The 27,952-nt window shown below is 37.3% G+C and overlaps 2 protein-coding genes across 3 annotated transcripts; one reads left to right on the top strand and one right to left on the bottom strand.

Moving 5' to 3' along the window:
- On the top strand, positions 1 to 23,805 carry LOC128025269 (rho-related GTP-binding protein RhoQ). Its single transcript, XM_052611462.1, has 5 exons — positions 1 to 484; positions 1,054 to 1,112; positions 17,428 to 17,592; positions 22,075 to 22,170; positions 22,328 to 23,805. Exons 1-5 carry the CDS (start codon positions 343 to 345, stop codon positions 22,481 to 22,483), a joined length of 618 nt encoding a protein of 205 aa, XP_052467422.1. The 5' UTR covers positions 1 to 342; the 3' UTR covers positions 22,484 to 23,805.
- pigf (phosphatidylinositol glycan anchor biosynthesis, class F) lies at positions 22,690 to 27,919 on the bottom strand. Of its 2 annotated transcripts, none has more exons than XM_052611461.1 (6): positions 27,823 to 27,919; positions 27,252 to 27,502; positions 27,068 to 27,159; positions 26,874 to 26,990; positions 25,575 to 25,683; positions 22,690 to 23,313 (listed from the first exon to the last, which is right to left on the bottom strand). In XM_052611461.1, exons 2-6 carry the CDS (start codon positions 27,480 to 27,482, stop codon positions 23,200 to 23,202), a joined length of 663 nt encoding a protein of 220 aa, XP_052467421.1. In that variant the 5' UTR covers positions 27,483 to 27,502; positions 27,823 to 27,919; the 3' UTR covers positions 22,690 to 23,199. The 2 variants fall into 2 exon arrangements, with proteins under 2 accessions (XP_052467421.1, XP_052467420.1); XM_052611460.1 differs by having other exon boundaries at positions 27,708 to 27,917.
- Between the last annotated feature and the right edge of the window lie 33 nt (positions 27,920 to 27,952).

The following is a 27,952-nucleotide window of genomic DNA, read 5'->3' as shown; positions in this document are numbered from 1 at the left end:
TATGTCGCAAGTCAATCCGTGTTGGGCTCAAGAGTCAGAGGAGGTGATACTGGGGTTTGTAAAGTAGGGAAAGTGGAACAGCGGTGAGGGCGTATTTTTCAGGTTGATGTCTTGACACGAGGCTAAGTTTGTCGTTTGCTTAAATCTCACGGAAGCGGCACGTGCTCGTCGTGTGCCAGTACTGAGAGGGGGAAAACCTCAGTTAATGCCAAATTTGGGAAGCGGGGTGGAGGAAATGGCATTTCAGCTGCTGCTAGTGGTGACGCCTGATAGCGAGCTTTAATAAAGCGGGATATATCTCTAGCAGCTGAAGATGGTGAATTCAAGTGTTTTATTATCGTCATGGCAAACGGAACCGGCAGCATCATGTTGAAATGCGTGGTCGTCGGCGACGGCGCCGTTGGAAAAACTTGCCTGCTGATGAGCTACGCCAACGACGCCTTTCCTGAGGAATATGTGCCCACTGTCTTTGATCATTATGCAGGTAAACATACCATCATATTATGACATAATGAATATGTCATATTATGAATCCATCTTTCAGCGTCTATTTGATTTATAAATGTATTTGACATTCAATTAGTGGTATTGACAAGACCTCAGAGTGACTTGCATTGTGTTGCGCTTGTGTTTTTATAATGGAAACCACCTGTGGGCTGAGGATGCAACTGGTGCACACCAGCGCCCTTATGGCACGATTCATCACCCTTGATAAATAAACAGATCAGTTCCTCTTTCTTCTGATCAGAAGTTTAAAAAAAATTCTGATTGAGCACCTCTTTCACTTCAGAAGTAAACACATTTTCGTTCCTCTCTCATGATGAAATAAATACAAATTGTGTACATTCACTTCATTAGAAATACATTTAAAGAGACTGCATCCCTCTTTCACTTGATCAGAACTTAATACTGTTTTACATGATTCCTTCACCTTTTCAGAAATTATTAACACGTGAGCAACATCCTTTTCTTACTCTAAATGGAAGTGCATTTATTCATATCGAATAATTTGAGTTCCATATTTAAACAAATGATTTGTGATTTTGTTTTCAGTGAGTGTGACGGTTGGGGGAAAACAGTACCTTCTGGGGCTGTATGACACTGCAGGCCAGGTAGGGTTAAACCATTCCTCTCTCATTCCTCTTTGGCCTGAGGCTTGTTCATTAGCAATAGTAACTCGATCGATTCAGGCCAAGTACATGGTGGTCTGTTCAGATGCGTTCTGAGTCTTTTTGACACTGTATGCATGTGATTTAAAGAGATAATTCATACAGAAATGAAAATCGCCATCATTCGCTTCCTGTCGTTCCAAACCTGTATGGCTTTTGTTCTTCCGGGACACATCGTTGTATCGAAAAAGATGCAAATGAAAAGCATTCAGTCCCTAATTCTGTTGATACTTTCCTTTTAATGTTTCACAGAAAAAAGAAAGTCATAAAGTCAGGTAAGTCAACATGAATATGAGTGTTAGATTACAGACTTCTCATTTTTGGTTTAACGTCTCTTTAATCATTAAGTCACTGCCATAACAGGTGAGAACACAATAGCGTCTGTCAGTGGAAAGATAAACATGAAGCTGACAGCAATCTGAAAGTTTTCCTTTCTCTGTTTTAGCCAAGTTGTTAAAAGCTATCATTGAAAGATCTCAAGTTGCCATACATCCGTTGAACATTACTTCTCAGAAGTGGTGTAGTCTAGAGCAGTGGTTCCCAACCTTTTTCAACTCGCGGCCCACACAACCAAACACATATGTTTGCGCGGCCCACTTCAAAAAAATTAACTGACCCCGCTATTGTTGGGTTAATAACTTAGTACTCAGAAGCTAGATTTTAAACTATATTTATTGAATAAACTAGGGCTGTGCGATATGGACAAAAAAAAAAAAAAAACTATCGCGATTTTTTTTTTAATCAATTTTGCAATTGTGCTTTTACAGTCATAAATGCATTCAGGATTAATTTGAAACATATTTCCAAAAGAAAACCAATCAGAGCTTTATCAAAAAGTTGTAACATCTCTAGAACAGACATAAGTCAAAATTATCACTATAGTGAAGATGTAAAAAAATTTATAGACTTGTGGCAAAAAAATAAAATAAAAAATAAATCCTGTATACAGGGACTTTTTTTTCTTTTTTGCCATGCATTGTTCATAGAACTCATTAATTGTAGCGGTGCCTCAGGTGTTTGCAGTGTGTATACAGTATGTGTATGCGGTCAGCAGTGACAGCGCATACATATAACGTGAAAGCACATTAAAATAATGCACGAGTGCGAATCTCTCTGTTTGCAGCAGATTTCCTTTGCTCTGTCACAAAACCGGTCGTGCTTGCTCAGATACACGCTGCTTTGCGAGGAGAGAGTGTGCACACTTAAAACGTGTCTCCTCTCACTTAAACTGTATCCTGTTCACTAACAAATTCACTCTATGCTCATGTGTTAGACATGAATTATTTTCGCACGTTTTTATTTCTAGCCTTTTACCGCAGTGAAAACGCTCTGATCCGTCAACATTGGCTCAGAAAAAGGCACATCACAGACAGTGTGAACCTGGAGATAGGCATATGCGCACGCTCAAATCGTGATTTTAGGACGTTTTCTTTTAATCGCACAGCCCTAGAATGGACTGGAAATGAACAGAAAATAACTGGCGGCCCACCTGCAATACCGCCGCGGACCACAGGTTGAAAACCACTGGTCTAGAGGAATACATCTCTGGAGGTTTAGCATTATAAAAGGGTGGTTTAGAAATTGTGACCTGAAAGACAAAAGTTGTGTCTGAAATCTCATATTCCCTAAATTGGTTCTTCTTTTGAATAAGTACTGGATGTAGTAATCTGGATGTGATCCAGATTAGTACACCTAAAATGGTGATTGGTGTCCGCATCAAATTTAGTTTATAAAAGTAATTCTATATATATAAAAAGACATGTTAAATGCAAGAGCCTACTTTGATATTTCAAATAACTATGTCATTCAGTGTAATGGTCCGAACTTTGATTTTACCATTACATCTTTAAATAAACATAAAATACCAAGTAGAAAAAATACATTGGATGTCGTGGCATTTTCAGGTGTTGGCTATGTTATATTAAAAGAACTGTCTTATTTTTTTAAGTTGTGAAATAACCAGGGGACTTTTGTCCTGAAAATGCAGTTAGTCAGAGGTCATTCATTGTTAACAGGATCAAAAAGCCATTCTGAAATCATATATAAACCTGATAGTCATTCAGCAGTCTGTGACATTATCAGATGGCACCTGAAGATCATGTGGTCCTGTAGAAAAGTGTTTTTATTGTTCTTAATTATTTGATAATTCCACCTTTTCATGGTGTGGTATCCGCAGTTACAAAAACATGTCATTCAGTGAAATGCCTGTAAAAACACTTTTATTGTTGAAAAAGTAGATGTTTATAGTGCAGTGGCCGAGCTGATTTTCTCTGTCCCATGAAAGTGAATGGTGTTAAGCAGAATTTGGAGTGAATAACAACTTTTATATTTGTTAGTTCCTCTCATATGGACTACTTTTACGATGATGTACGGCACTTTCATGGCCATTTTTGGCGCTTGAGCAGTCCCTGGTTCCCAGTCATTTTGATGCTAAAGAAATTGAGACTGAATTAAAACATTTTGGTGAGCCATTCCTTAAACTAATGCACTTGGAAACCAAAGGTGATTGTGAACCAGGTGGTTTCAGTGTTCCAACATGAAGAGATTGCTGTAAGAACTCCGATAGGAAAAGCATGTCTTGGGCTGGAAATAACCTCCAAATGCTGGTTAACAGCTTCTAGGAAAACATAATTTTTTTTTTTCTGTACATCCTCAGACTCAATTGAAGTACATACCCAAACAAGATGCATGAAGTAAAATCAGAATCATCTCCACATTATATGGTGTTCACCAGGGCAATAAAACTGTAATTTAAAGGCACCTCTTTAAAATAGATTCTAAGTTTGTGTTTCAGTTGCCAAACATTTGTTCTTTGAACCCAAAGTGTTTAATCGGATTAAAATGCCTTCAGAGCAGTGTTTCCTAGATCAGATCATTTGGAATATTTTTGAAGACCAAAATAATGAGGTGTTTGCGTTTTTAGACATCTTACATCTGTAATTACATTTTTCCAGAAGTATTTTTGTGTTTGACTGCAATATTCCAATTTAAATATTCCATATACATTCCCTTCTCTGTTTCCTAGATAAAGGACCTCATCAGAATTCCCTTTGTATGACAAAGGGTGACTTGCCCTTCTCAGACATGTTTGTTAATGAGTGTGTACTCCATAGCCATGCGATTTCAAACCTCGGGAGAAAAGAAATAAGCGACAGTTTTCTGGCATTCTTTGTGCAGTGAATAAAGAGAATATTGGAAAAATAGGTAGGTGTTAATTCTGTTTGACTATGTTAAAAATAGTTTCAAGCCTGTGGTTGCTGAAAAGGAGGGCGTCGCTTGGCTCATAAGCAGATGCATGTCTGTTGGATGTCTTCACTGAATGTCTGTCTGATTGGTTCTGACATGCTAATTGCCTCAAGAGGAATCAGAGAGTTTGCTGGCTAATGTCAGTAAAGGGGCAACCTCACAGATGTTGGCATCTGTGTCACAGCTCCATCTCAACCATCTAATCCTGACCCTTTGTCCTTTACTCTCAGTCCTATAACTTTTTCTTCCTTCACTGAGGAGATGTTTCAACATGACTTTGAGTAGACTGGCTGGATCTTAATGAGCCTCAAAGAGGGAACTGGGCCCCAGATGTTAAGTACAGCTGTAGTTTGCATTTTCAATCCAGGAAACCCTCCCACCCTGGAGTACCCGACTGCCTTTTGCCCGTCCTTGGGCTCAGGCTACCTCGTGTCCAGGAAGATAACTAGAAGGGATTTTGAACCATAAAATGTTCATGTTTTTAAAGTGTTCGCATTAGTGCTGGGCGGTTTGACCAAAAATGTATATCACAATTTTTTTTTTTTTTTTTTCTATTATGCCAGGTGTCCAGTTTATGAAGGTTTATGCATAATCCGGTGTTCAATGCTGCATCTACTGGTTGAGAGCAGAATTACTGCAGTAAATTGACTTTTAAATTGATGGCCTATTTTACTGTCATTAGCTCTGTGCTTTTGGTTCAAGTTGGGGATAGCAACTTGGCTAAAGTACTTTCTGTTCGGCATTTCATACCTGGGATCCAGCGTCTTGATCATCTGCTTGAAGCCCTCTTTTTCGACTGTATTTAGCGGGACCATGTTTCTGGCTATGTGGTTAGTGATAAAGTTTGTATTCTCGATCCACCATTTGCTTTTTCTGTCATAGTAAGTCCCTCTAACAAATGCGTCTTTAAATGACATTTGGCTCGACTTTTCTTTTGCTTTACCTGTGTTACCTGCTGATGTGGAGGGCGCTGAGTCCTCTGACTTGAATTTCATACATTCTTGATATTCCAAGACGTGCTTGCGGCTAAGATGCTGAAGCAAATTGCTCGTGTTACCGCCTTTGGCGACAATTTTAGCCCGACAGCTCTTGCATAAAATGGTTGTTTGGTCGACGCTGGATTTTTGACATGGTTGTTTGGTCGACGCTGGATTTTTGACATTGAGTTTGAGCCACACACATTAATGTCTTTGATTAGTGGAGACATTACTGAAAAAGCACGCAATTTGTAGACTGAATGAAACTGTCTTCTGATAATTAGGCTTATCATTTAGCAAACACCTTTTATCCATTGTACCAAAGCAATGAACAGGCAATTTTACTTATTTACTTATACAGTATTACTTGTATACTATTATAGTATTTATTCATATTTTTAATTAGATTTGTATGGTTCAGATTTCATTTTAGTTTCAGAAATTCATTTCTGTTTTTTTTTTTCTGTTTTTCCTAATTATTCAAGGCAACATTTAAAAATGTTGCTTTTTTTAGGTTTTAATCTAAAATAAATTTTATTTTAATGAAAAGTATTCTTGAAAAGCTTTATTTGAATGAAAAAATTTAATGATATCAACTATAGCTTTATAAAAGCTGAAACAACTACAACTGTTACTACAGAAAAGAAAATGAGAATAGGTTATTTTGCAACTGTTATGAATCAATTACCTTGCAGAACTGACTGATTCTTGAACGTTGTTGCGTTCTCAGCAGATCAGATGTGGTACGAAGAACGTTCTACTACAGTGGTAGTAGTGAGTGTTTTTGTGAATAAATGTGTCACTGCGATGGTACCACCAGGCACGACTCACTCACTGACCTCAGAGGACGGGAGGGAGCATAGACCTGTAGGAGTGTGGTAAAGTAGGAGGATGTCAGTCACAAATGCCAGGTCAGAGCATTGAATTTGATGCTGGCAGATACAGGGAGCTAGTGGAGTGAGAGCAAATGTAAAAAACCACATTAACGTCACTGAAATGTTATGGATCCTTTAACAACCACATTTGCTCCCACCTCAGGTATCTTGTTGGGAGGTTTGTTTGTTTTGTTTGGTTAAGGACATGTAGCCTAGTCCCAGTCCGATTCAGCTTCTGGAGGAAGTGTGAGAGAAAAGACCTGACTGAGCTTCATCTCGGCTGAGTAATCTGCCTCTGTGTGTGTTTATTTGCCGTCCCACACGGCAAGCTTGAATTAATCTGCATCGTCTGAGTAAACACAGCCATGAATTATTCTCTTTGGATAAAGACACAGGAGCCTTTTTCTTTCTTCATCTCCTTCCCTTCCTCAAGTCTCTTTCTTGCTGAATACATTTTTAAAATAAAATGTTCTGTAGAAATTCACCCAACCATTTCATTCCCACTTTAATTATTTTTCAACTTGTATGAGTGGGCCTTGTGGGTAATTTTAGTTTGCTGGGGATGTTTTTTTTCAGTCTCTCCCTCTGATTCCTGTTGTCTTATGTAAGGAATGAGGTGCTAACAGCAAATAGACTATCAACTGCAGATTGACCCGCTTATTTTACCACAGCAAATCCATACAGCTCACATACCATGTTCACATTCACATATGTATTATGCAGGAGATTGACAAAGAAAGATAAACTTCTAGGTATGCTCTCTCTTACACACACACACACACATACACACACACAGACACAAAAGTTTTTAAATCACAAGAGAGATTAAATCGGAATACAGGAGGACTTACAAACATGCAGTAAATGGAGAGCAGAGGGCCTCAGGAGATAAATGTTTTATAGGAACAGCAGTTTAAAAACACTTTCTTTCTCTACCATACGACAGGAATCTGATCTGAAAGACAAGGGGCGAGGGAAGAGAAAAGGGCAAGGCAATTGCAATCCGAATGATGGATGGATGGATGCTTGCTTTATTAGCCCAGTGTTGTAAATTGTGCTGCAATAAAAGCCAGACACAGTCAACTCTGTTCTATTGGAACACAGAACAGTGTAGCATGAATTTCAATAGATGCTGACTGATGCTGATATGAAATGCATATTATATAATATATGAAGTACATATATTTATACACACTACCAATCAATACTTTTTTTTTTTGTTCTTTTTGTTTCTTGTTAAAAAAAAGATGCACTTAAATTAATTAAAAGTGACCATAAAGTTACTAAAGATTTCCTTTTCAAATAATTGCATTTTTTACCTCTCCATTCATCAGAGATTTCTGGGGGGAAAAATGTATCAGAGTTTCACAAAAATATTAAGCCGCACAATTGTTTTCAATATTGACAATAATAAGAAATATTTCTTGATCACTAAATTAGCATTTTAAGATGATTTCTGAAGGATCATGTGACACTGAAGACTGGAGTAATGATCTTGAAATGAATTCAAACATGTCATCTATGGGAACCGCTGAGCTGAGACTCCAACACACAAATGTATTTTATATACTGATTGTGTGTTTGTGTGTTAGGAAGAATGCAGGAACATATATTTCTGATGTCTGTAGCTAGTAAAGAACCGTGACCAGGCATGGCAGTACAGATAACAAATGTCCTCCTCCATTCCATATCAGATATTTGCTTTTGTAAGAAACAAAAAGTAGGAGAAGAGGCAGGAGTTGTCTTATACAGTAATATGTGTGGATCAGAGATTGTGTACAATTGACTGTATTGTCAGTTCATACTCCAAGAAAAATGTGTATTCCGAGGCTGTCTGTTGTCAGTGGTATCAGCTGGAGGGAGAGCTGTATGGTAATGACGGCAGCAGGCAGCAGAGAAGGGTGTTTCCAGGTTCACTGCATTAGACTTCTGTCTCGCTTTTTTTCAATCCATTTTGCTCAGCTTTCAAAAGAGCAGGGTGCTCACACAAGTATACACACCCACACACACACACTCCATTTCTACAGAAATGTCACATATTTCATTATTAACTGGCTCTGGATCGTGGAAGTCATCACAGAGTATTTAAAAGGGAATGAAGCACTAATATAAAAACCTATTTATTCAATGTTTTTTTCACAGGCCACAATTAAAATGTATTTTAACTTTATAAAAAGCCAGTAAAAGCAGCCTGTTTCAGCTCTGCTGGCTTTTTATGCTACAACAGAAATCAATGTTGTGGAAATAATTTATAATTATGGGAAGCTTGCAGCGTGAGTGACAAGCTACACTTTCAGTGTAATTCTTCTATAGTCAAACTACCTTTTTAATTATTATAATTTTCTACTTAAATGTATGTACACATGTACCTTACATTTCTATACATGTATAGAAATTATATTTGTGAAAAATTGCAATACAAGCTTTTGTGTATACGGTCTATATAAATATGCTTTGTTTTTGACAAGGCTGTATTTAATTGATCTAGTACTGTAAAGTCTGTAATATATTGCAAAATATTATTACAATTTAAATTGATAATTTTCTATTTTATTTCAGTTTTTTTAAATGTTTAAAGTTATTCCTGCAATGACGGGATTTTTCAATAGCCATTATTCTAGTCTTTGTGATCCTTGAATTAGACATTAGAAGATCTAATGTCATCTTCATATAGATTTTCAATGGAATTTAGGGCGGTGCAAAAAATCGAATGCGATTTTCATGCACATTTCATCAGTAAAGACGCTCCTGTAATTAGAAGTATATCTCCAGCACGTGCGTTCAGATCAGGGTTGCCAGGTTTTCACAACAAATCTTGCCCAGTTGCTTCTCAAAACTAGCCCAATCGCGCTTCCAGAAGGTTCCCCGATAAAACATTGATTCCCGGGGATAAAATATACGTTTTTAGCAGGGTTGCCTTGGTAAAATTCCCATTTTAGCGGCTAAATATCACGTTATTTCTATTGTGGTCGCTTTGACCCTCGGACATGAAAAACAACCGCAGACTTGGCAACACTGGTTGGCATTTACTACACCGAGCCGTAATTCACTGACAATCTACACAAAATCGATGTTAAAGTCGCAGGCGATTCTTTGTCGATTTTGGAATGATTTTGTGTTAGTTGTGTTAGTACCTTTTGAAAGGCAATCTTTTACTGTCTATGAGGCTATCGGGGGGACGTGGAGGCATAAAGTCAAGGGAGAAGCCCATAGAGAGTCCATAAAAGAAACAGGACAAAATTGTTCTACAACGTCTGCAAGATTTGGTGGGTGATTTCAGATTTCGCTTGGGACAATGAATAGAGGACTTCGACCCCCAGGAAGTGCATGCTTCTAATTCACTTCACTTGTCTCCGTTGAATCTAATGGGGTCGCTGTGTCCATTTCTTTCAGTGTCTATGCTCGCAGGAGGAGTTGAATTTTTTACTTTTCAAGCGCCAACGCAGGCGTCAACCAATCTGACCGCCTTATGCAAATACCTTAGCGCAGACTCTAGCCAATCGTGTTCATCCAACACCAGAACACTGTGATTGTGATCAGTGGCGCAAACAGTGGGTATGCGCCGCACCATGGGGGGCGACAAAGCGATGGTTAATTATATATTTTTTTTTTTACATAGTTTTTTTTTTTTTTTAAACCATTAGCTGTTCATGTTAGCTCAGCTGTGCTGTCAGACATACAGGCAACAGTTACATCTGCTGGGTGACATGTAAGCTGTAATAAGGGTCACATCTTTCTCTCTTTAAAGATCTGTGATTATATATATATTAGGGGTGGCACGGTTCGCTGAAGAAAACCTGTTCCGTTTGGTTCAACACTCGGTTCCAGGTTCAACTTAAAGCGTTAGTTCACCCAAAAATGAAAATTGTCATTAATAACTCACCCTCATGTCATTCCAAACCAGTAAGACCTCCATTTATCTTCGGAACACAGTTTAATATATTTTAGATTTAGTCCGAGAGCTCTCAGTCCCTCCATTGAAGCTGTGTGTAAGGTATACTGTCCATGTCCAGAAAGGAACGAAAAACATCATCAAAGTAGTCCATGTGACATCAGAGGGTCAGTTAGAATTTTTTGAAGCATCGAAAATACATTTTGGTCTAAAAATTGGTCATATCAAATTTGGTCATATCCGGTTCGCGTACGAATCATTAGATGTAACCGGATATTTTTGAACCAATTCACCAAATCGAACTGAATCCTTTTAAATGGTTCATGTATCCAATATGCATTAATCCACAATTTACTTAAGCTGTTAACTTTTTTAATGTGGCTGACACTCCCTCTGAGTTGAAACAAACCAATATCCCGGAGTAATTCATTTACTCAAACAGTACACTGACTGAACTGCTGTGAAGAGAGAACTGAAGATGAACACCGAGCCAGATGATGACTTGTTCATTATACTATTTATAATCCAAAATGTTAATGTAATTTCAGCAGCACAACCTTACTGCATAATAGTTGTCTTATCTGATGCCATCACTAGGCTGATTTAAAAAAATTAATTTAGGCTGCTATATTTAACAGTGAGTTTATTTAATTCAGGTGTGAGGATGGTGGATCAGGAAAGACAGGGGAAGGCAACAGGTAGGTCTAACATTAGGTGGAATTGTAGAGGGACCACTTGATGCATACAGGTTAATTTTTTCAACATTATTAATATGGATAAAGTACGGGTATAACAGTTCACAATTTTTTTTAATTATTTTTATTAAAAGCAACATCATAAAGTTTTTTTACTTTGAGCAATGATGGAGCTATACGTGACTCTTCTTAGGAGCATATAAAACAAAACAGCCCCTTGGACAAAATAAAATGTAATATTGTAGTAGGCTTGTTATAAAAACAGGTTTATTTTAGTTCAGATTAACATTTGAGGGCAGCAATTGTATTCATAATGTCAAAATAAAACCAAAAGTAAGGTTATTTAAAAACATTATAGCCTACTATTCCTGGAAAACTTCCATGGTTGCAGTTAGTGTTAATACAGTAAATCCACGGTGAATGAATGTTGCTAAACTGTGGACAATGGATCGTTCATGTTTGACCCGTTAATAATGGAGAAATGTGAATATATCTTACTAGATCTCGCACCGATGTAATTACTTCAGTGGCTAATTTAAAAGCTTTCTTTACTGGATCTCGCTGTGTAGTAACAGTGTTGCTTTATCAGGTTTGCAATGCATTGGTCCAGACTGAAAAACAGTCCACAGAAACACAATAACGAGTAGCTCAGTTTTTACATTACATTTGCCAGTTGCTGTTGTGTTCGCGCCAGTGCCTCTTTTACTTTATGAGCGCGCTTGCCACGCACAACGTATCTACATTTGAAATAACGAAATTTTGGTTGGCAGGAAAAATGGTCCAACGAACCATTCAGTTTGAAAATGCATACCAAAAACCGAACCGAAAGCCTCATACCGAACGGTTCAATACAGATTTGTGTATCGTTACACCCCTAGTGGGGCTGTGCGATTAATCGAAAAATCAGTTCGATTTCGATTTTGGCCTCCAACGATCATGAAAATACAATAATCGAGATAAAACTATAATTGCGCCCCATTCTGCCCCCTTTTTGCAGGGCTGTCCTTTCGTATCTCCATAAATGCCCAATATCCCGTGCAAATCAGTAAAATCATGTAAGATGACATTTGCATAATGGGACATGCTTTATCTATAAAAGTATATTTATTCAGGTTTTTAAAAGCGTGAAAGAGAACTTTCGCTGCTCCTCAGGAAGAGAGATGCGCTTAGAGACGGAACACGGATATGTAAAGTCATTTTTTTAGTTCAATGTGCGCGCCTAAATGCTCAAATACACACACAAATGTGTCAAAATGCTGTGCTTAGTGATTATCCATGTATACCTTCATCGGTCATGTAATAAATGAATGTAAAGAGAATGAAAATACGTGTGTTACGGTAATTTGGATCCGTGCGGCTCTTAAAGTAACAGTGGGCTATTTTCCTGCCGCGACTGTGTGCTTATTAAACAAACAATAAAAGACAAATTGATAATCACACACTGCTCTTTAGTGAATGACTTTTGTAGCTTTAAGAAACAAAAAGTTTAATTCTTACAGTGAAGACTGTTTTATTTTACATTTAATCATACATTTCTGTAGTAAGCTATAAACTGCTTGAGACTTGCACAAAATAAACATTAAAGCACAGTCTGTTTCATTTGTATCTTTTTAGTCTATTGTATTTGTCCTTGGCTTTTTTTTTTTATTACTGACAGTTTAATTATGTTCAGTAATTTTCAATAATTTTGTTTGTTTCTTTGAAATTCCGCTGGTCTCAACAATGTAGATGTCATAGCAACCGTATTTACAGAAAATACATATTTGATATGTATCACTTTATTTAAATAAATCACTCATATTAAGTTTTGGTCATATGGCCCCCTCATAATCGTGATAAATAATTGTGATTACAATATTGACCAAAATAATTGTGATTATGATTTTTGTCCTAATCAAGCAGCCCTAACCCCTAGGAGAAAATAATATGGAATATCTATTACATAATGTTTGTTTGACAATGTCTTCGTGGAGAAGAACACAGGCAAGGGGTAAAAGAGACAGACATGAGGTCGGCGATGGCATCAAGTAAAGATGAGACCAGTGATGGTATCAGGTAGGAGTTATATTAGTTAGACCACACCAAACTAAATGTCCAGTTTGGTTTGAAGTTCTGTTTACCAACCTATTCACTGTGTCCTCTTTGGGTAAAAGTTAGTGCAGACAGAGATGGAAATACACATAAAATAAAATAAATAAAACCTTCATTATTTCAAGCCCATACATGATGATGTCCGGCACACTTATTTATTTAGAAACGCCCTCCATCAAGCGTCAGTGCCGACACCTTGTGTGGATGTACCGTAAGTTTGTAGCATTACTACATTTCATTAGCGCTTCCCAACACGGACATGTATTGAATGTTTTTTTTTTTTTCTCTGGAGTTGTATCCAGGAGATGTGGGTGGATGATGTGTTAGCTTATTCTACTTTCAGTTTTGCCAAAGGGCAGCTGTAAATGATACCATCCCTCCCACTCTACCCCTTGTAGAAAGTTTGAACAGACCATAGGATGGGCAGCGAGTGTATTTTTAATGCAGCCACCCTACAGGACCAACACACGCTCACGCAACACTCTCACTTACACCAGATGCACCTGCTCAACTTTGTTTTGTCAGGTTATGTTGCATCAAATCTTGATTTGTTATGTGGCAGAGATAGGACGGTGTTCCATCAGCAGAAGCATACCGTTTATGGGCTGTAATTCTTAAGGTTATGTATCACAGGTTCAAATCTGAGCCACAGAACGGCACATTTGGCCTTGAAACATTGGCAGTTGCAAGTAAAAACAGAAGGTTTATATCCCTCGCCAATCTTCTTGATGGATGAGCGATTATCTGGCTGTTTTGTGTGTACTGAGTGTGTGTGTACTTAACGTAGCTCAAAGTGAGCTTTCCTACACTGTCCTATGACGCACCCTAAAGGCCCTTATGCTGTATGCTTCATTTAATCTTTTCGAACTAAATTTGGCCAAAATAAAATTTGTTTGGATTTTGAGTTCAAAATGGCTTGCCAAAGTAAACTCTCCAGAAAAGTTTGCCCCAGCTAGTAACACCTTCGAACTTCCATTGGTTCGTAGTGATGAAGAAATAGGTTGGTTTGCTCTGTGACTCCAACTGCTTTAACATGGAAGTCTTCTCCAGTTTATTTCTTCTGTTCAATCTGTCGAGGTCAGTCATGAGTAGAAAAACATGAACACACTGGAGAGCTTCTTTATAAGTAAGGGATAATCCAAGGTTTGCTGTGCATTACACAAATTAACAACTCCTCTAAATAAAACTACATTTGTTTGATGCTCAGATAGGCCTGGATTATCCTGCTTATACCATGATCATTTGCCAGCATTGACAACTTAAAGCTGATAATGATGTCTGCAGCTGTGCTGTTTGATTGAAAGGGAAAAAATTATGATTTTTTTCGTCAGTTATGGCTCGTTAATGCTAGCATCAGACACAAAGATAAAGTAGTGTGGTTAGTAGTGAAGCGGATCACAAAACTCTTGAGTCAAAAAAAAAAAAGAATTAAGTGAAAGCTTACTTTAAAGGGTTAGTTCACCCGAGAATAAAAGTCACAAGACAGTGTTGACAACAAGTTACTGTGCCCCTGGATGTTTCTGTTTGTGTACAGTGCGATCTCCGATCTCTTTGTGCGAGTTATGTGTGTGTCAATGAAAGCTGTGGATTAGTGTAGAACTGTGATTTAAACTGCCTTGGAATTCCCTGTGCCCTAAACTGTTTTAATGCACACCTTCCAGCCAATCAGAATCGAGTATTCAAACAGACCATAGTATAATAGAAATTAAGGTTGTAGGGCTATGAAAAAAATCGAATGCGATTTTCATGCACATCTCATCAGTAAAAACGCTCCTTTAATTAGAAGTATTATCTCCAGCACGTGTGTTCAGATCAGGGTTGCCAGGTTTTCACAACAAATCCTGCCCTGTTGCTTCTCAAAACTAGTCCAAAACTATCTAACGATTCCAGGAGGTTCCCAGATAAAAAAAAAAAATGCTTCCCGGGGTTAAAATATACGTTTTGTTTTATGGCATGGTTGTCTTGGTAAAATTCGCATTTTAGGGGCTAAATATCACATTATTGGTATTGGGGTTGCTTCAAACCGCGGACATGAAAAACTACCCTAGTCGCCGTTTTACTGTCTAGTTGGTCCAGTCTGAAATACTGCTAAACAGCGGACATACTGCTAATGCGTTTTCATTTCTTCTTCGCTGCTCTAAACAGGGGTTGCTTGTGGCAACACAGCACAACTTCCTGTGTTTGCAATGCATTCTGATTAGCGAAGAACAACCATGCAGCAGTTAGGCAAAGCTAGCGGTCATAACTAGGTCTTGTTTAAGAAAATTGTATCGGATTGGTATATAGGTTCATGTACTCACCGATGCCAGAATTTGTTGTGGTATCGGTGATATTTCCGATAATAGTATCGGAATCGGAACAACTCTACTAATGTTATAGGAGTCTCCTACAATAGGTTGACAAGTTCAAAAAAATGCTTTTGTGTTCTCTAAATATTATTAATATATAAAATATTATATTGATATATTAATAACACCTTATTTTCCAGCAGTTCTCAGATGATTTATTAGAAGCAGTTCTAAGATTCAGTATCTCTTAACCCTTCCTTTCAATACTCTGCTCTAATTAGTAAGATGGCCCAGTATGTTGTGATTGGTCTATTGCGTACAGAATGTGTCGGAAAAGATGCGCCCATTGCCATAGTTCTGTATGTGGAACGCTCAATAGAAAATCTAAACATCCATTATTTATACTTACAGGTTGTCTTTCAGTAGAGCCAGCTGGTCCAAATAAACTGGGTATGAAGCCATCTTTCAAGAGCAAGAGTTTTGTAAATCCCTCGTTGAACTCCTCAAGATTAGAGAAACAGTCGTCAGTAAAATGATGGGAATGCAAAAAAGATTGGGGTTGTACTGATATGGTATATTGGGAAACATTTATTTTAACCACTGATTCTCTGCAGCCTCATCTTTTGGAAGTGAAAATAAAACTTTCAGAGCGTAGGACACTGCATCTTCTGAACGTGATGTTAACCACACGAACAAGCTACAGTGTTTGAGGGCAGATCAAGTTGTTCACGACCGGCCAACGTAGAACATAGGTGGCCATTATGCAAATATGTTACCCCATGACATGTAGCCGTCACAGTAGTGGAATTCGAGTTACTGACGATTCATTTGGCTGTTCAGAATCGATTATTTCTTCTGGGAGACAATAACTTTATTTATAGTGCACTTTCAGATTTACTAGTTTGCAGATCTTTTACATTAAGTTACAGCTACAACAAACACTGCATGAAAGGCAATATTTGAAATATCATAATTGGGACATAGTTGTTCGCTAACAGTATACTACCGCTCAGATATTCTTTACAACATTGTTGTAAGTATATTGAGGCCTTTGAAGGTGAGGTCACATTTAACACAGTTTCACAAACAAAATCAAGTCATTCCAGCAGGAATCCTTGCAAGTTGGGGTTTTGCACGAGGGCAAAACAGTTCTCCACACAGATTTCTACTTTTGTTTAAGTTGGTCACTCAAATTCACCATGTTGACCAAGAAAAAGCTGCTTGGTTTGAAAGTGGCTTCTTTGTGGGCTTTGCTACATCTTTGTGCTGTTGATAATAGACAATAGACTTTTTTTATTTTTTGGTGTTTTAATCTGACCTCACCTCAAGGCTTTAGAAATCCCGAAGAGCTCCAAGTTATGGAAACTGGTGGAAGTACTTTTTCACTCGCAGTCTTCAGTTGGCAGTTGTTAGTAACGTCACTTTTGGTCAGATGTAAAGGTGCTCCAAGATGAGAGATCTCATGGTCAATTGAACTCTGAAGCTAAGAAACTCTGGCTCCACATTTCTGATGTTTCATTTCTGGAAGCCCAGGATGGTTCCCTGTGGCAAATGAAAAGTTTATACTGCAATGCATGGCCAGAGGCACATGTGGTTATAGTTTAGACACACTCTCATTAGAAAGAATAACCATGGATGATTGCATACCAATACACATGCTGCCTCTGGAGACACAGACACACACACACACGTTGAAAAAAAAAACTAGTTCCCAAAAATATCAGTCACATGTCTCCTGTAATTCCAGGCTTATCCGTTTTAGCATCTGGGATTTCTGGTTTCCAGAGGACATGTCTCTGCCTCCGTGCTGCTTTAGAGGACAAATGGGGAGATGGAGGAAACGCTATTGAGTGAAATATGGATTTATGGGTCACAAACCATAATCTAAATCATATTAATCTCTGCTCAGTCATTGGGGTCAGCATAATTTCTGGTTGCTGCTTAAGTGATTGTTGATAATGTTCCATTACAGACTGTTTGAGGACAGTGAGTCAATACAGCAGTGGATGCTATTAGTTAAGATTTGTAGAGAAGGAAATGACACTTTCTATTCAAAGCAAACTCCTATTAGGGTTGTTTACGAAGTAAATGTTTCCAGTAACATCTTTTGAGTGCATTCCTGATGCGTTTTTGAACATTGTTGAGTAAAAAAGTCTCAGTACTTGTTTTTACCCAGTGTCCTCTGCTCTGCCAGGAGGACTATGATCGCCTGCGACCCCTGTCCTACCCCATGACAGATGTCTTCCTCATTTGCTTCTCCGTGGTGAATCCAGCCAGCTTCCACAACGTGAGAGAGGAGTGGGTCCCTGAGCTGCAGGAGTATGCACCTAACGTCCCTTACTTGCTCATTGGTACTCAGGTACGCACACCTGCTGATGCATATACTGTATAATTGTATGTAAAACAGTGCAGAAAATTGCAAAAAAAAAAAAAAAAAATTCAAACACTAGAATGCTAGAGTATACAGTGGCTATATTGGTGTCTAGTTATTTTTGTGAAAATATATCTATTAAAATTGTTCATTTTAACAAAGAAAAAGACATTGTGTGGTCTGAATGTGTATACTGCTCGTTTTGTTAAATGTTGTAGTCTGTATATGAAGGAATTGGTAAAGGAATATTGATTTTTATAGATTTTTTTTTTTTTTACAGTTATTTTACCTGTATTTTGAATTTTGAGTCATTGCATTAAGGTTAATGGGTTAAAGTGATACATGTCTGTAAAATGACTGGATAATGTCCTGACATAAAAAATATATATACGTATATACATAGATATATTATTCATTTAATTTTTTTAACCGTGCGTGTCATCCATGCATACTGCAAATTCCCATACTGTGCACAGTATGCATATGGAAAAACAGTATGAATAATTTGTTGCATAGTACTTGATGGCAGCTATTACAGTTCTATTGTATTTTGTGTGTGTGTGTGTGTGTGTGTGTGTGTGTATATAGACACACACACACACACACACACACACACACACAAATTTAGGCATCATAATATTATAATGTACAATACACAATGTATATGCATTTGGAGATTTGCTAAAGATTTTTTAATGGTGTTATTAAAGCATTGTTGTTTTTTAGATGGACTTATTTATTAACTAATATTTAATATTTAAAACATCCTGTTTTGCTTTTTATACAGTATAAATCCAATAGCAAACAAGACTGATGTTCAAATATCTAAAATAACCAATATGTTATCAATATATTGTACATCCCAATGTAGCTCAAACTCATTCAGTTTTTGTTTAATAATGGGTTTTGTGTCAGAATTACTGAAATTTGCATTCATTTATATTTATCTACAGATATTTACGTTCTGGGAGAATCCATTGTGGTTGTTAACTGATGTGTGTTTAAATTGTGGTAATATTATGGAGTGAAAATATTGATTTGTGTGCCATCATGAAAGGTTCAGTCAAACAGTGTTCATAGCATGATATTGTCAGTGAAATTACCCAAATGGCTTATAATTGTGGTTTGGCAAATAAAATAACCTATGTGTGTTAAGAGTGAGGGGTTGGTCATCAGCCCCATCAGTCCTTTCAGGTCATGTTTATTTCTGTGTGCATGGTTCCTGTCTTAATCAGACACAGAAAAATATTAATTCAGATGTAGGTCAAAGGAGGCCAGGGAGAGTCAAAGGGAACAAGGACCTCGAACTAGGGCTGCATGATAAATCAGGATAAAACCGAAATCATGATATAGCTTAAAGGGTTAGTTCACCCAAAAATGTTAAATTAGGCTGCGTTTTACTAACCCCTGAGGCATCCTAGGTGTATATGACTTTCATCTTTCAGAAGAATCAAGTGGGGGTTATATTTAAAAATTGCCTTGATCTTTCAAGCTCTGTCATTGCAGTCAGCGGGTGTTGCGGTGTTTCAGTCCAAAAGATTTTAAAGGTGCCATAGAATAAAATTTAAAAAATGGAGGTGATGTTATGGCCCTAATCGCGACAGGTTTTGGGAAAATATTTTTATATATCAACTGTTACCGATCATCAGCGAGAAACTGGGGAGGCCAAAGTCCGACAGGGCGATAATTGATGGTTTTGTTTTCGCAGTATACCTGTGTTTTTCAGTGGAAGTTCGAGGCGGCTGAGCCGGCGCATAACACGTGTGCGTCATAACCAAACGTTATGCGATTGGCTTACGGATAACCAATGATTTTAAACTTCAGACAAGCGCCCCCTGCAAGAAAGAAAACACTTGTCAATTATGCCCTTCCAGACTCTGACTATGAAGCAAAGCGAAATAGCTGAGTTTGGTATTACCAGGCTAGGGAACACCAGCTCATTTCACAAACACAATAAACGTCACTTTTTTTGGCTTATACCTCAAAAAAGTAGCAATTTCACCAAATTGTTAAAAATTATCAGTTGGGTATTTTGAGAGAAAACTTCACATACACACTCTGGGGACATCAGAGAACAGCTTAAAATATTGGATCAATGCATTCTATATGGCACCTTTAACCTGTTAAATGTCACCCCGTCCCGTATACAGGACGCCTACGTTGACTATACTATATTACAATCAAATTTAATCTAATCTTGACAAACTATATATCGTTGGAAAGGTCTAAGACTCCCAAATATTTATTATACCAATATTTTTTGTTAAAAATTATGTAGGAAAAGTAATAGATCAATTTATGACAAGAGTGCACCCTCAGAAATCTACATTACAAAAGGAGTTTTGACCTTTGTTTAAAAAAAAGACTTCCTCGTTGTCTTTTTCTCTATCACATTTTAGAAATCATCAGAAGTTATCACTTGAAAACATAAAATCTCAGTCGTGGCCTAATGGTTAGAGGGTTGGACTCCCAATCGAAGGGTTGTGAGTTCTAGTCTCGGGCCGGACGGAATTGTGGGTGGGGGGAGTGCATGAACAGCTCTCTCTCCACCTTCAATATCACGACTTAGGTGCCCTTGAGCAAGGCATCGAACCCCCAACTGCTCCCCGGGTGCTGCAGCATAAATGGTTGCCCACTGCTCCGGGTGTGTGCTCACAGTGTGTGTGTTCACTGCTCTGTGTGTGTGCATTTCGGATGGGTTAAATGCAGAGCACAAATTCTGAGTATGGGTCACCATACTTGGCTGAATGTCACAAAAATAAAAAGAAATAATAAAAATAAATGGCACATCAAAATCATGTTACAAAATATTTTCAGTCATGAAATATAAAAATTTAGGTTTGTATCATGCACATTCAAGTTTATCTTCAAAAACTTGAGTGACAGTTATCAGGTTAAATAAAAAGCGGCCATCCTTTAAAAAAAATATTTGTCTCCCATGACTCCGGGGGGGTGAACAAAGGCCTTCTGTAGCGAATCGATGCTTTTTTGTAAGAAAAATAACCATATTCAAAATTTAATAATCACTTTAATCTAGCTAGCGCTCACTGTTGTAAATGAAGCAGTTCCAGGGGGATGACGTATGAGGTCAGCTTTGCCCATGTGCCGCTCAGAAGTGATGCGGAAACGCATCAAAGAGATCACACAACACAGCGGTCAAGAATTAGAAGTATAAAACTAGGATTTGTAAAGAATATTGGAGGATTTCGATATAAGTCAAGATGTTACTGGTTTTCCTTTGCTACAGTAAGGAAAATTTGCTTCCTTTTGTTCCTGTTAATATACGTTGGTTTTCATGAGACTTACTGGCGCATGTTCAATGCTGACCTCATACGTCATGCTCCCGAAACTGCTTCCATGTACAACTTTTGGTGCAAGCTAGATTCAAGTTGTTATTAGGTTTTGAATATGGATATTTTTCTTACAAAAATGCATCGATTTGCTACAGGAGGCCTTTGTTCACACCCCAGAGCGGCGTGAGACACTTTACTTTTTTTTTTTTTAATTTATAGATGCTGGCTTTTTGTTTAAATTGTTTTGGACTGAAGCAATGCAACACCCACTGACTGCAATGTTTTGAATATTACTCCAACTGGATTCATCTGAAAGATGAAAGTCGTATACACACAGGAAGCCTCGGGGGTGAACTAAACCTTTAATGCAATTATCAAAGCTGCTGAATGCAAACTCATCTCTGCATCTGTATTTCTGAGTGTAATGTCCTTTTGGGAATGCACGTGCTCCTTCCATCTTCTCATACTTGTAATGAGAAGTTCTCATCAAAAAAGAGAAGCTTTAAGTGCTGCTTGTGGGTTTCCTTTAAAATAAAAGTCGTTGGAAAATTATGACAGCCACAGTCGCATCAACATGCAGTCCTATATTGGATATGCAGTAAGTATTGAATTTTTACTCTCTAAGGAAGTATTTATTTAGTGTTTATAACCATAATGATGAAATTTTGACCAAAATGTGCAGTCCTACAAACAAGCACAGCCAACTTGGATTTTACTTTGAATCACGTAGTCCTACCCTGAACCCTGCAAAGCTTCACTTATGCTGTTGACATATTTAAAGGAATCCTTTTCGATTTGTGCTCCACACGCCTAATTGGATGATGTGAAGGAAGCACTGCTCTGTGTAGTGGTTTGGTAATACCTCTGTGGATGTATGGAGAGCAGCTGGCAAAAACTCAAACTTTGATGAAGTGGAATTTTAATTGGAAACAGGGAAGACTGAGACCCTTCTAGAGAACTGCGGTGGTACTTTTTAGGTGAAAGGGGAGTCTGTAGACGCATGCCACCATCTGGTCTTGGGTTGAATTTCCTGGAGCCTTCTGCTCTAAAATCAAACTCCGTTGTATGGGATCTCATCAGTCGTCCTCAAAAGAAATGCAGAGAGCACACATGCTCAAACCTTCACGTCGAGCAAACTTAACTGTGAATTTGTCTCCGTCTCCATTTTTTTCTGTAGATTGACCTGCGGGATGATCCCAAGACTATTGCCAAGCTGAACGATGTGAAGGAAAAGCCCATTGTGACAGAACAGGGCCAGAAGCTAGCCAAGGAGGTGAGGAAAATAGATAGTTTCTTTTTTCTCAAGTACAAAATCAAACTGAAACTTTGTTCTGCGAAAACAGTCAGACATGGGTCAAAAGGAATGTGAAAAGATTGTCATGACTTACTGGTTTGCCCTATAAATGTGTCTAATTTCTGTGCCTTTCCAGATTGGTGCCTGCTGTTATGTTGAATGCTCAGCACTGACACAGAAAGGCCTGAAGACTGTGTTTGATGAGGCCATTATAGCCATTCTGGCTCCTAAGAAAGGTGCGCTCAAGCGAAGACTGGGCCCACGCTGCATCAACTGCTGCCTCATCACATGATACACCAGCTCAGGGGCACCAGTGAAAGAAAGCAAGAACTGACAACCAACCAGATTTCAATCTGATTTCTGAACTCAAACATGGTTTAGCAATGGGCCCAGTCACCTGCGACTGAAATATGAAAGGTCCAAGTTATGGCGGAATGACAAGAACAACTGACAAAAAGACACACTTTCTCAATGACAAAAAAACATTAAACGTTGAGATGAAAATGGACAAAATGATTTATTAAAAATATAAGCACAGAGAGTGAAAGAGATGTCTGAGACACCCTTTATAATGACCAAGAACTGTCAAACTGTATTTCTGTGTCTGGCTTATTAAGCACGAGTTCATTTAGGAGACCAAACCCAGACAAGCCTAAACAGCACAACCAAACCCATGGGTCATTTACAGAAGTAAGACTTTTTTAACTTCAAAAAGGGAAACTGCATCTCAATTTGGCTTGCAAAATTACTAAATGTCAGTACTGGCTTTATTTACAGGAAAAAGAGAGGAATTATCAAATAATTACTGCCATTAGGAACATATGACAAATTAAATATCTATTCTACAAAAAAAAAAAAAAAACACAAAAAAAAACAGAAACAACAGATTTTTTTTTATTTTTGTAAATGTGACTTCGGAGTCGAGCATCATTTCTTGAATTTGGAGCAGGTGCTGGTCTTTTGACTCCAGCCTGGATCTCTTTCTCTCTGTTTCTGGTGTCCTTTTCCTCACTTGAGCTTGTAGGTGAGCTGTTTGCGATGCCAGTGGATCCAGACAGGAGCAGCGAGGAGGCCAGTCAGAAATCCAGTAGTTGCCCCAAGGGTACAAGAAATGGGCCAAACCTGGACAGAGGAACCACAAAATGATCAAAGCTGTCTTTTAGCAGGAGCACAGGTGACTGACTGCAAATTCTACAGAATCACTGTGGTGTTTTACCAGCCAAATTTTATATTCGAGACTGCTTTCTTCCGCTTTCTTTAACGTTGAGTTTTGAGTGTTATGTATGGGTGGCCTTGCCTCTCAGGTGTGTGCCGACTACTTTGCATTTAGATTTTTTGCTTCATATGATCAAGGTGATTTCAAATGTTATTTTGATTTTTTTTTTTAATGAATTTCTTGCAGTCCATGCTGATATGTGGAGTGGTCTTTAAAGCTTTCAGTACATTGTGAGCAACAAAATTGCTAATATAAACATCAGAAGTCACAGCGGTTTTATGAGAAGACATTATTAAGTATGAAATTGCTGTTGATGCCAAATGCACAGTTGATGAACAGAATGTACATTTCATGACTTGCCTCAAAATATTTACAGGCTATAAAACAGGTTTTTCTAATATTTTGTCTTTTTTTTTTGTCTTGTTTGACTTATTGTCTTAATTATTCAATACTAATTAAATGACAAAAATTATATGCCATTGTTCAAAAGTTTGGGTCTGTAAGAATGTTTTGTCAGAAATCTCTTATGCTCAAAGTGCAATTTATTTGATAAAAAATGTTAAAACACTAATATTACATAATGTCATTTCAATTAATTCAATGTTTTCTATTTTAAATGATCCTTCAGAAATCATTCTAATACGCTGTTTTGGAGCAAAATTTCAAAGTATTAATCTATTTCTTGGTAGTATTTCATTTAGCAGCAAAGTATGTTTATAACATTGATACTACTAATAATAAATGTTTCTTGAGCATCAAATCGGCATATAAGAATGATTTCTGAAGGATCATGTGACACTGAAGACTGGAGTTACGAATGGAGAAAATTCAGCTTTGCCATCATTATAAATAACATTTTAAAATTTATTACAATAGAATATATTTCACAACATACCTTTTTTTAACGTATTACTGTATTTTTATCAAATAAATGCAGACTTGGTGAGAATAAGAGTACTTTTCCAAAAACATTTAAAAATTTGTAATTATTCAAAATTTTTAGCTGGTAGTTTAGACATTTTTGATTATAAAAGAAAGCAAGTTTCAAGCAAGTTTTTTTTTTTTCTGCCATTTTTAGGTTTTTACCCATTAAATGAAAATCGGGGGGTCCAGAGCAACACTGGACCCCACTGGCTTTTATTATGTGGACATCAAAATATTGCATTTTGTTTTCTGCAGGAGAAAAGTCCGTTTTTTTTTTCCATTGTCAATGACAATGAGTGAACTAATTTACATTTTTGCTAAAATATACCTTTAAGATTCAATAAATAATTACATTTAAAATGTTACAAACCGAATGCATTAAAAAATAATAATAATAGTAAAACAAAACCAAAAGATTTACACTGTTGTTCAAAAGTTTGGGATCAGTAAGATTTGTAATTATTATTATTATTTTATTTTTTATTAAAGAAGTCAAATTCTTTCACCAAGGCTGTATTTATTTGACCAAAATAAAAAGATATACTTTAATATACTTCTGTGATGCAATGCTGAATATTCATCAGCCACTACTCCAGTCTTCAGTGTCACATCATTCTAATATGCTTTATTTAATGATTTATTATCAATGTTGGAAAAAGTGGTGCACCTTTTTATATATATATATATATATATATATATATATATATATATATATATATATATATAAATATATAAATAATTTTTTTTTTTTGGAACCCATGATACTTTTTTCAGGATTATTTGATAAACTTAAAAAGAAGCACGTTTATTAAAAATAGAAATATTTTCTAACAATCTAAGTCTTTATCATCAAATCCCAAACTTTTGAATAGTAGTGTATACAAAGCAAAAACCTTTCTCTGGCATGTTCCTCCTTTCTGAGGTTTGCTGCAGCATTAGAGCTAGAGCTTTGAAACAAGGAACCCTCGACTGAAAATCTGCTTCCACAGCAGAAATCTGATCTCTTCACTGAGCATACATTTGTAACTAAACAATGCTCTCATTAAGCGACAAACTTTTGAGGGGCTTTTGGAACAGAACAAATGCACTGGGATGGTTGCTCGACTCAAAACTAAATCACCCAATTGAGTGCCACATCACAATAAGCCAGAAGTATCTGCATTAACATTGACATTCCCTTTTAAATGACTGGAATTTGAGACAAGTTGGCATTGCAATATTGCATTAGTCTCATCACACAGACCTGCCAGGGTCTATCCCAGTCGAGAGGAATAGGGAAAGCTCCCAGCCAGGCCCCAATCACACTACAGCCAGTGGTAATCTGAAGAGAGGTGTCCCACACGGACATCGCCCTGAAAACAACACATGCTTAACATCATAATATTGCTAATAACAAATTAAAGTGATAGAAAAACAGACATCACTCCTGAATACAGAAAATAAACCATAAAAAAGAAGCAGTTTTCATATGAACATACACTACCATTTGAAAGTTGAAAGTTTTTTTTTAATAAATTACATTTCTATTCATCAAAGTATCCTAAAAAATATATATATAACGCTTTCCAAAAAAATATTAAGCAGCACAACTGTTTTTAACACTGATGATAATAATAATAAGAAGAAATGTTTCCGAGCACCAAATTAGCATATTACCGAAGGATCGCGTGACACTGAAGCCTGGAGTAAAATTCTAAAATATATTTTAAAATATACTCAAATAGAAAAGTTCTTTTAAATTTGAATAATATTTATAATATAATTTTACTGCTGTTATTTATTTGCATTTTTGATCAAATAAATGCAGCCTTGAGGAGCATGAGACTTCTTTCAAAAACATTCAAATCTTACCAGTCCCAAACATCTGAACGGTAGTGTGTATAATAAAAAAAAAAGGTTGTATGTAGGTTAATAAATATGAGGAAGATATATAGTGCAATGTTATAAGATAAGAGAACTATGAACGTTCGATGAAAACAGACCATGCACTGCGTATTTACATCTGAGAGTCAAATTTCCTGCAGTGCTTAAGCAGACATACTGCAGCTCTATAAACACAGTAGCTCAGCCAAACATTCTGTGGCCTTGTTTCAAAACACTTGAGTTAGTCTGAAGCTAACATTTAAATGAAGCTAAAACAATACACACAGAGAAGCTTTAGCGATTTTACTAATTAAATGCTGACTTATACAATCAGTAAACAAGACGCAGCTCATGTCCCACTCTACAGTGAAGAAAAAAAACTGGATTTGATCTGAGAGAGCATTGAGACACACTTAAGTTACCCACAAACTAGGATTTGAGCATTGCAACTGTAATTTCAAATGGGTTTTGCTTCATTTATTCTTGTTATAATGTGTTCATCAAACAATAATCCCGTCTGTGAAACTATAAGAACTGTTGCACCCATTCGTCAAAGTTGGACAAGGTCTCCATCTAGTGGATTCCAGCCACTGAGGACTGTCTCTGAAACAATCACACACAAACCAGGGAGCAGGCAATAGTTCCAGTGCTTCATGTAGAGAGTTTATCCTGCGCTTACCCATCTCTGCTGAAAACCCGGATCCACGCCTGTACATTAGGACCCAGGACACAGAGACATCTCAGTGTCGTGAGTGTGGACAGCAGCACAGCCAGAGAAAATGTCTCCAGAGCAGACCTACAATGTGATGCATGACGTATACATTGGTATTTTACATTTTGGGACAACGAACAAATAAACAAGCATGTACTTACTCAAGCAAAGGTGCACCGTAAAGTACCACCACAGTATGAAAAAAGAGGCATGACAGTAAAAAGTACAGACAGGATCTGAACAATCTGTTGAGCTGTCAAAGAAAAAAACAAAGGAAATTCAACAAATTATGAAAGTCATCGATTATGTTTGTGTATAATTGCAAAACATTTTGCTCATCTCTACCTTGTAGCTCAGTGTGTTCTTCTTTGTTGGTGGGCTGATGCCAAGAAGCCAAAAGACTGTAATGTTGACCACAGCAACAGATCCAGCCACACAGTACAGCCAAACCATGTGGCTCCCATAAACAGAGAAGTTTTCCACAAACACAGCAGGCATCACAGTTGCCATGAAGATGGAGGAAGCAACAATTGCATGAGCCGATGCCATGCCCCTGATCTCAACATCCCACATCATGGAGGTTTAGTGGGTGCTACCTGATAAAGAACAATGAGAGTAAGTGAAATCAATGGGATGAAAGAACGATTGCTAGAGAGATGTGCGTTACTGTCGAACTATTTTATATAAGGTCAAACAACAAAAAACACAGATAAGAACCCAACGTAATGATGGTACTGGCGATATCCATTTGTGAAAAAAAAGAAAACTAAAATAAGTGATCAATTTAAAAAATTAACACACCTTCGAAGTAAAGACTTGCCAGTGAAGTGGAGTGACTAGTTTAAGTGTTTGTCCACAAATAAAAAATCCAGATTCATCAAGCACTTAAACAGATATATACAAATTACAATCGTACCCTTTCTGGTCCGACTGCCATAAGACTACAAATAAATATAAAAGTAGAACAGTTTATTTACAAAACATGACTGTCGTGTACTTCCGGTAGAATGAAGTCCCCAACAATCACTTTAATTCTAAACAAAACC

Source organism: Carassius gibelio, chromosome A12 (assembly GCF_023724105.1).
Source record: "Carassius gibelio isolate Cgi1373 ecotype wild population from Czech Republic chromosome A12, carGib1.2-hapl.c, whole genome shotgun sequence".
Classification (NCBI taxonomy): Eukaryota; Metazoa; Chordata; class Actinopteri; order Cypriniformes; family Cyprinidae; genus Carassius; species Carassius gibelio.
Note: the sequence above shows the minus strand (reverse complement) of the source record. Positions and strands in the feature narration are given on the sequence as shown.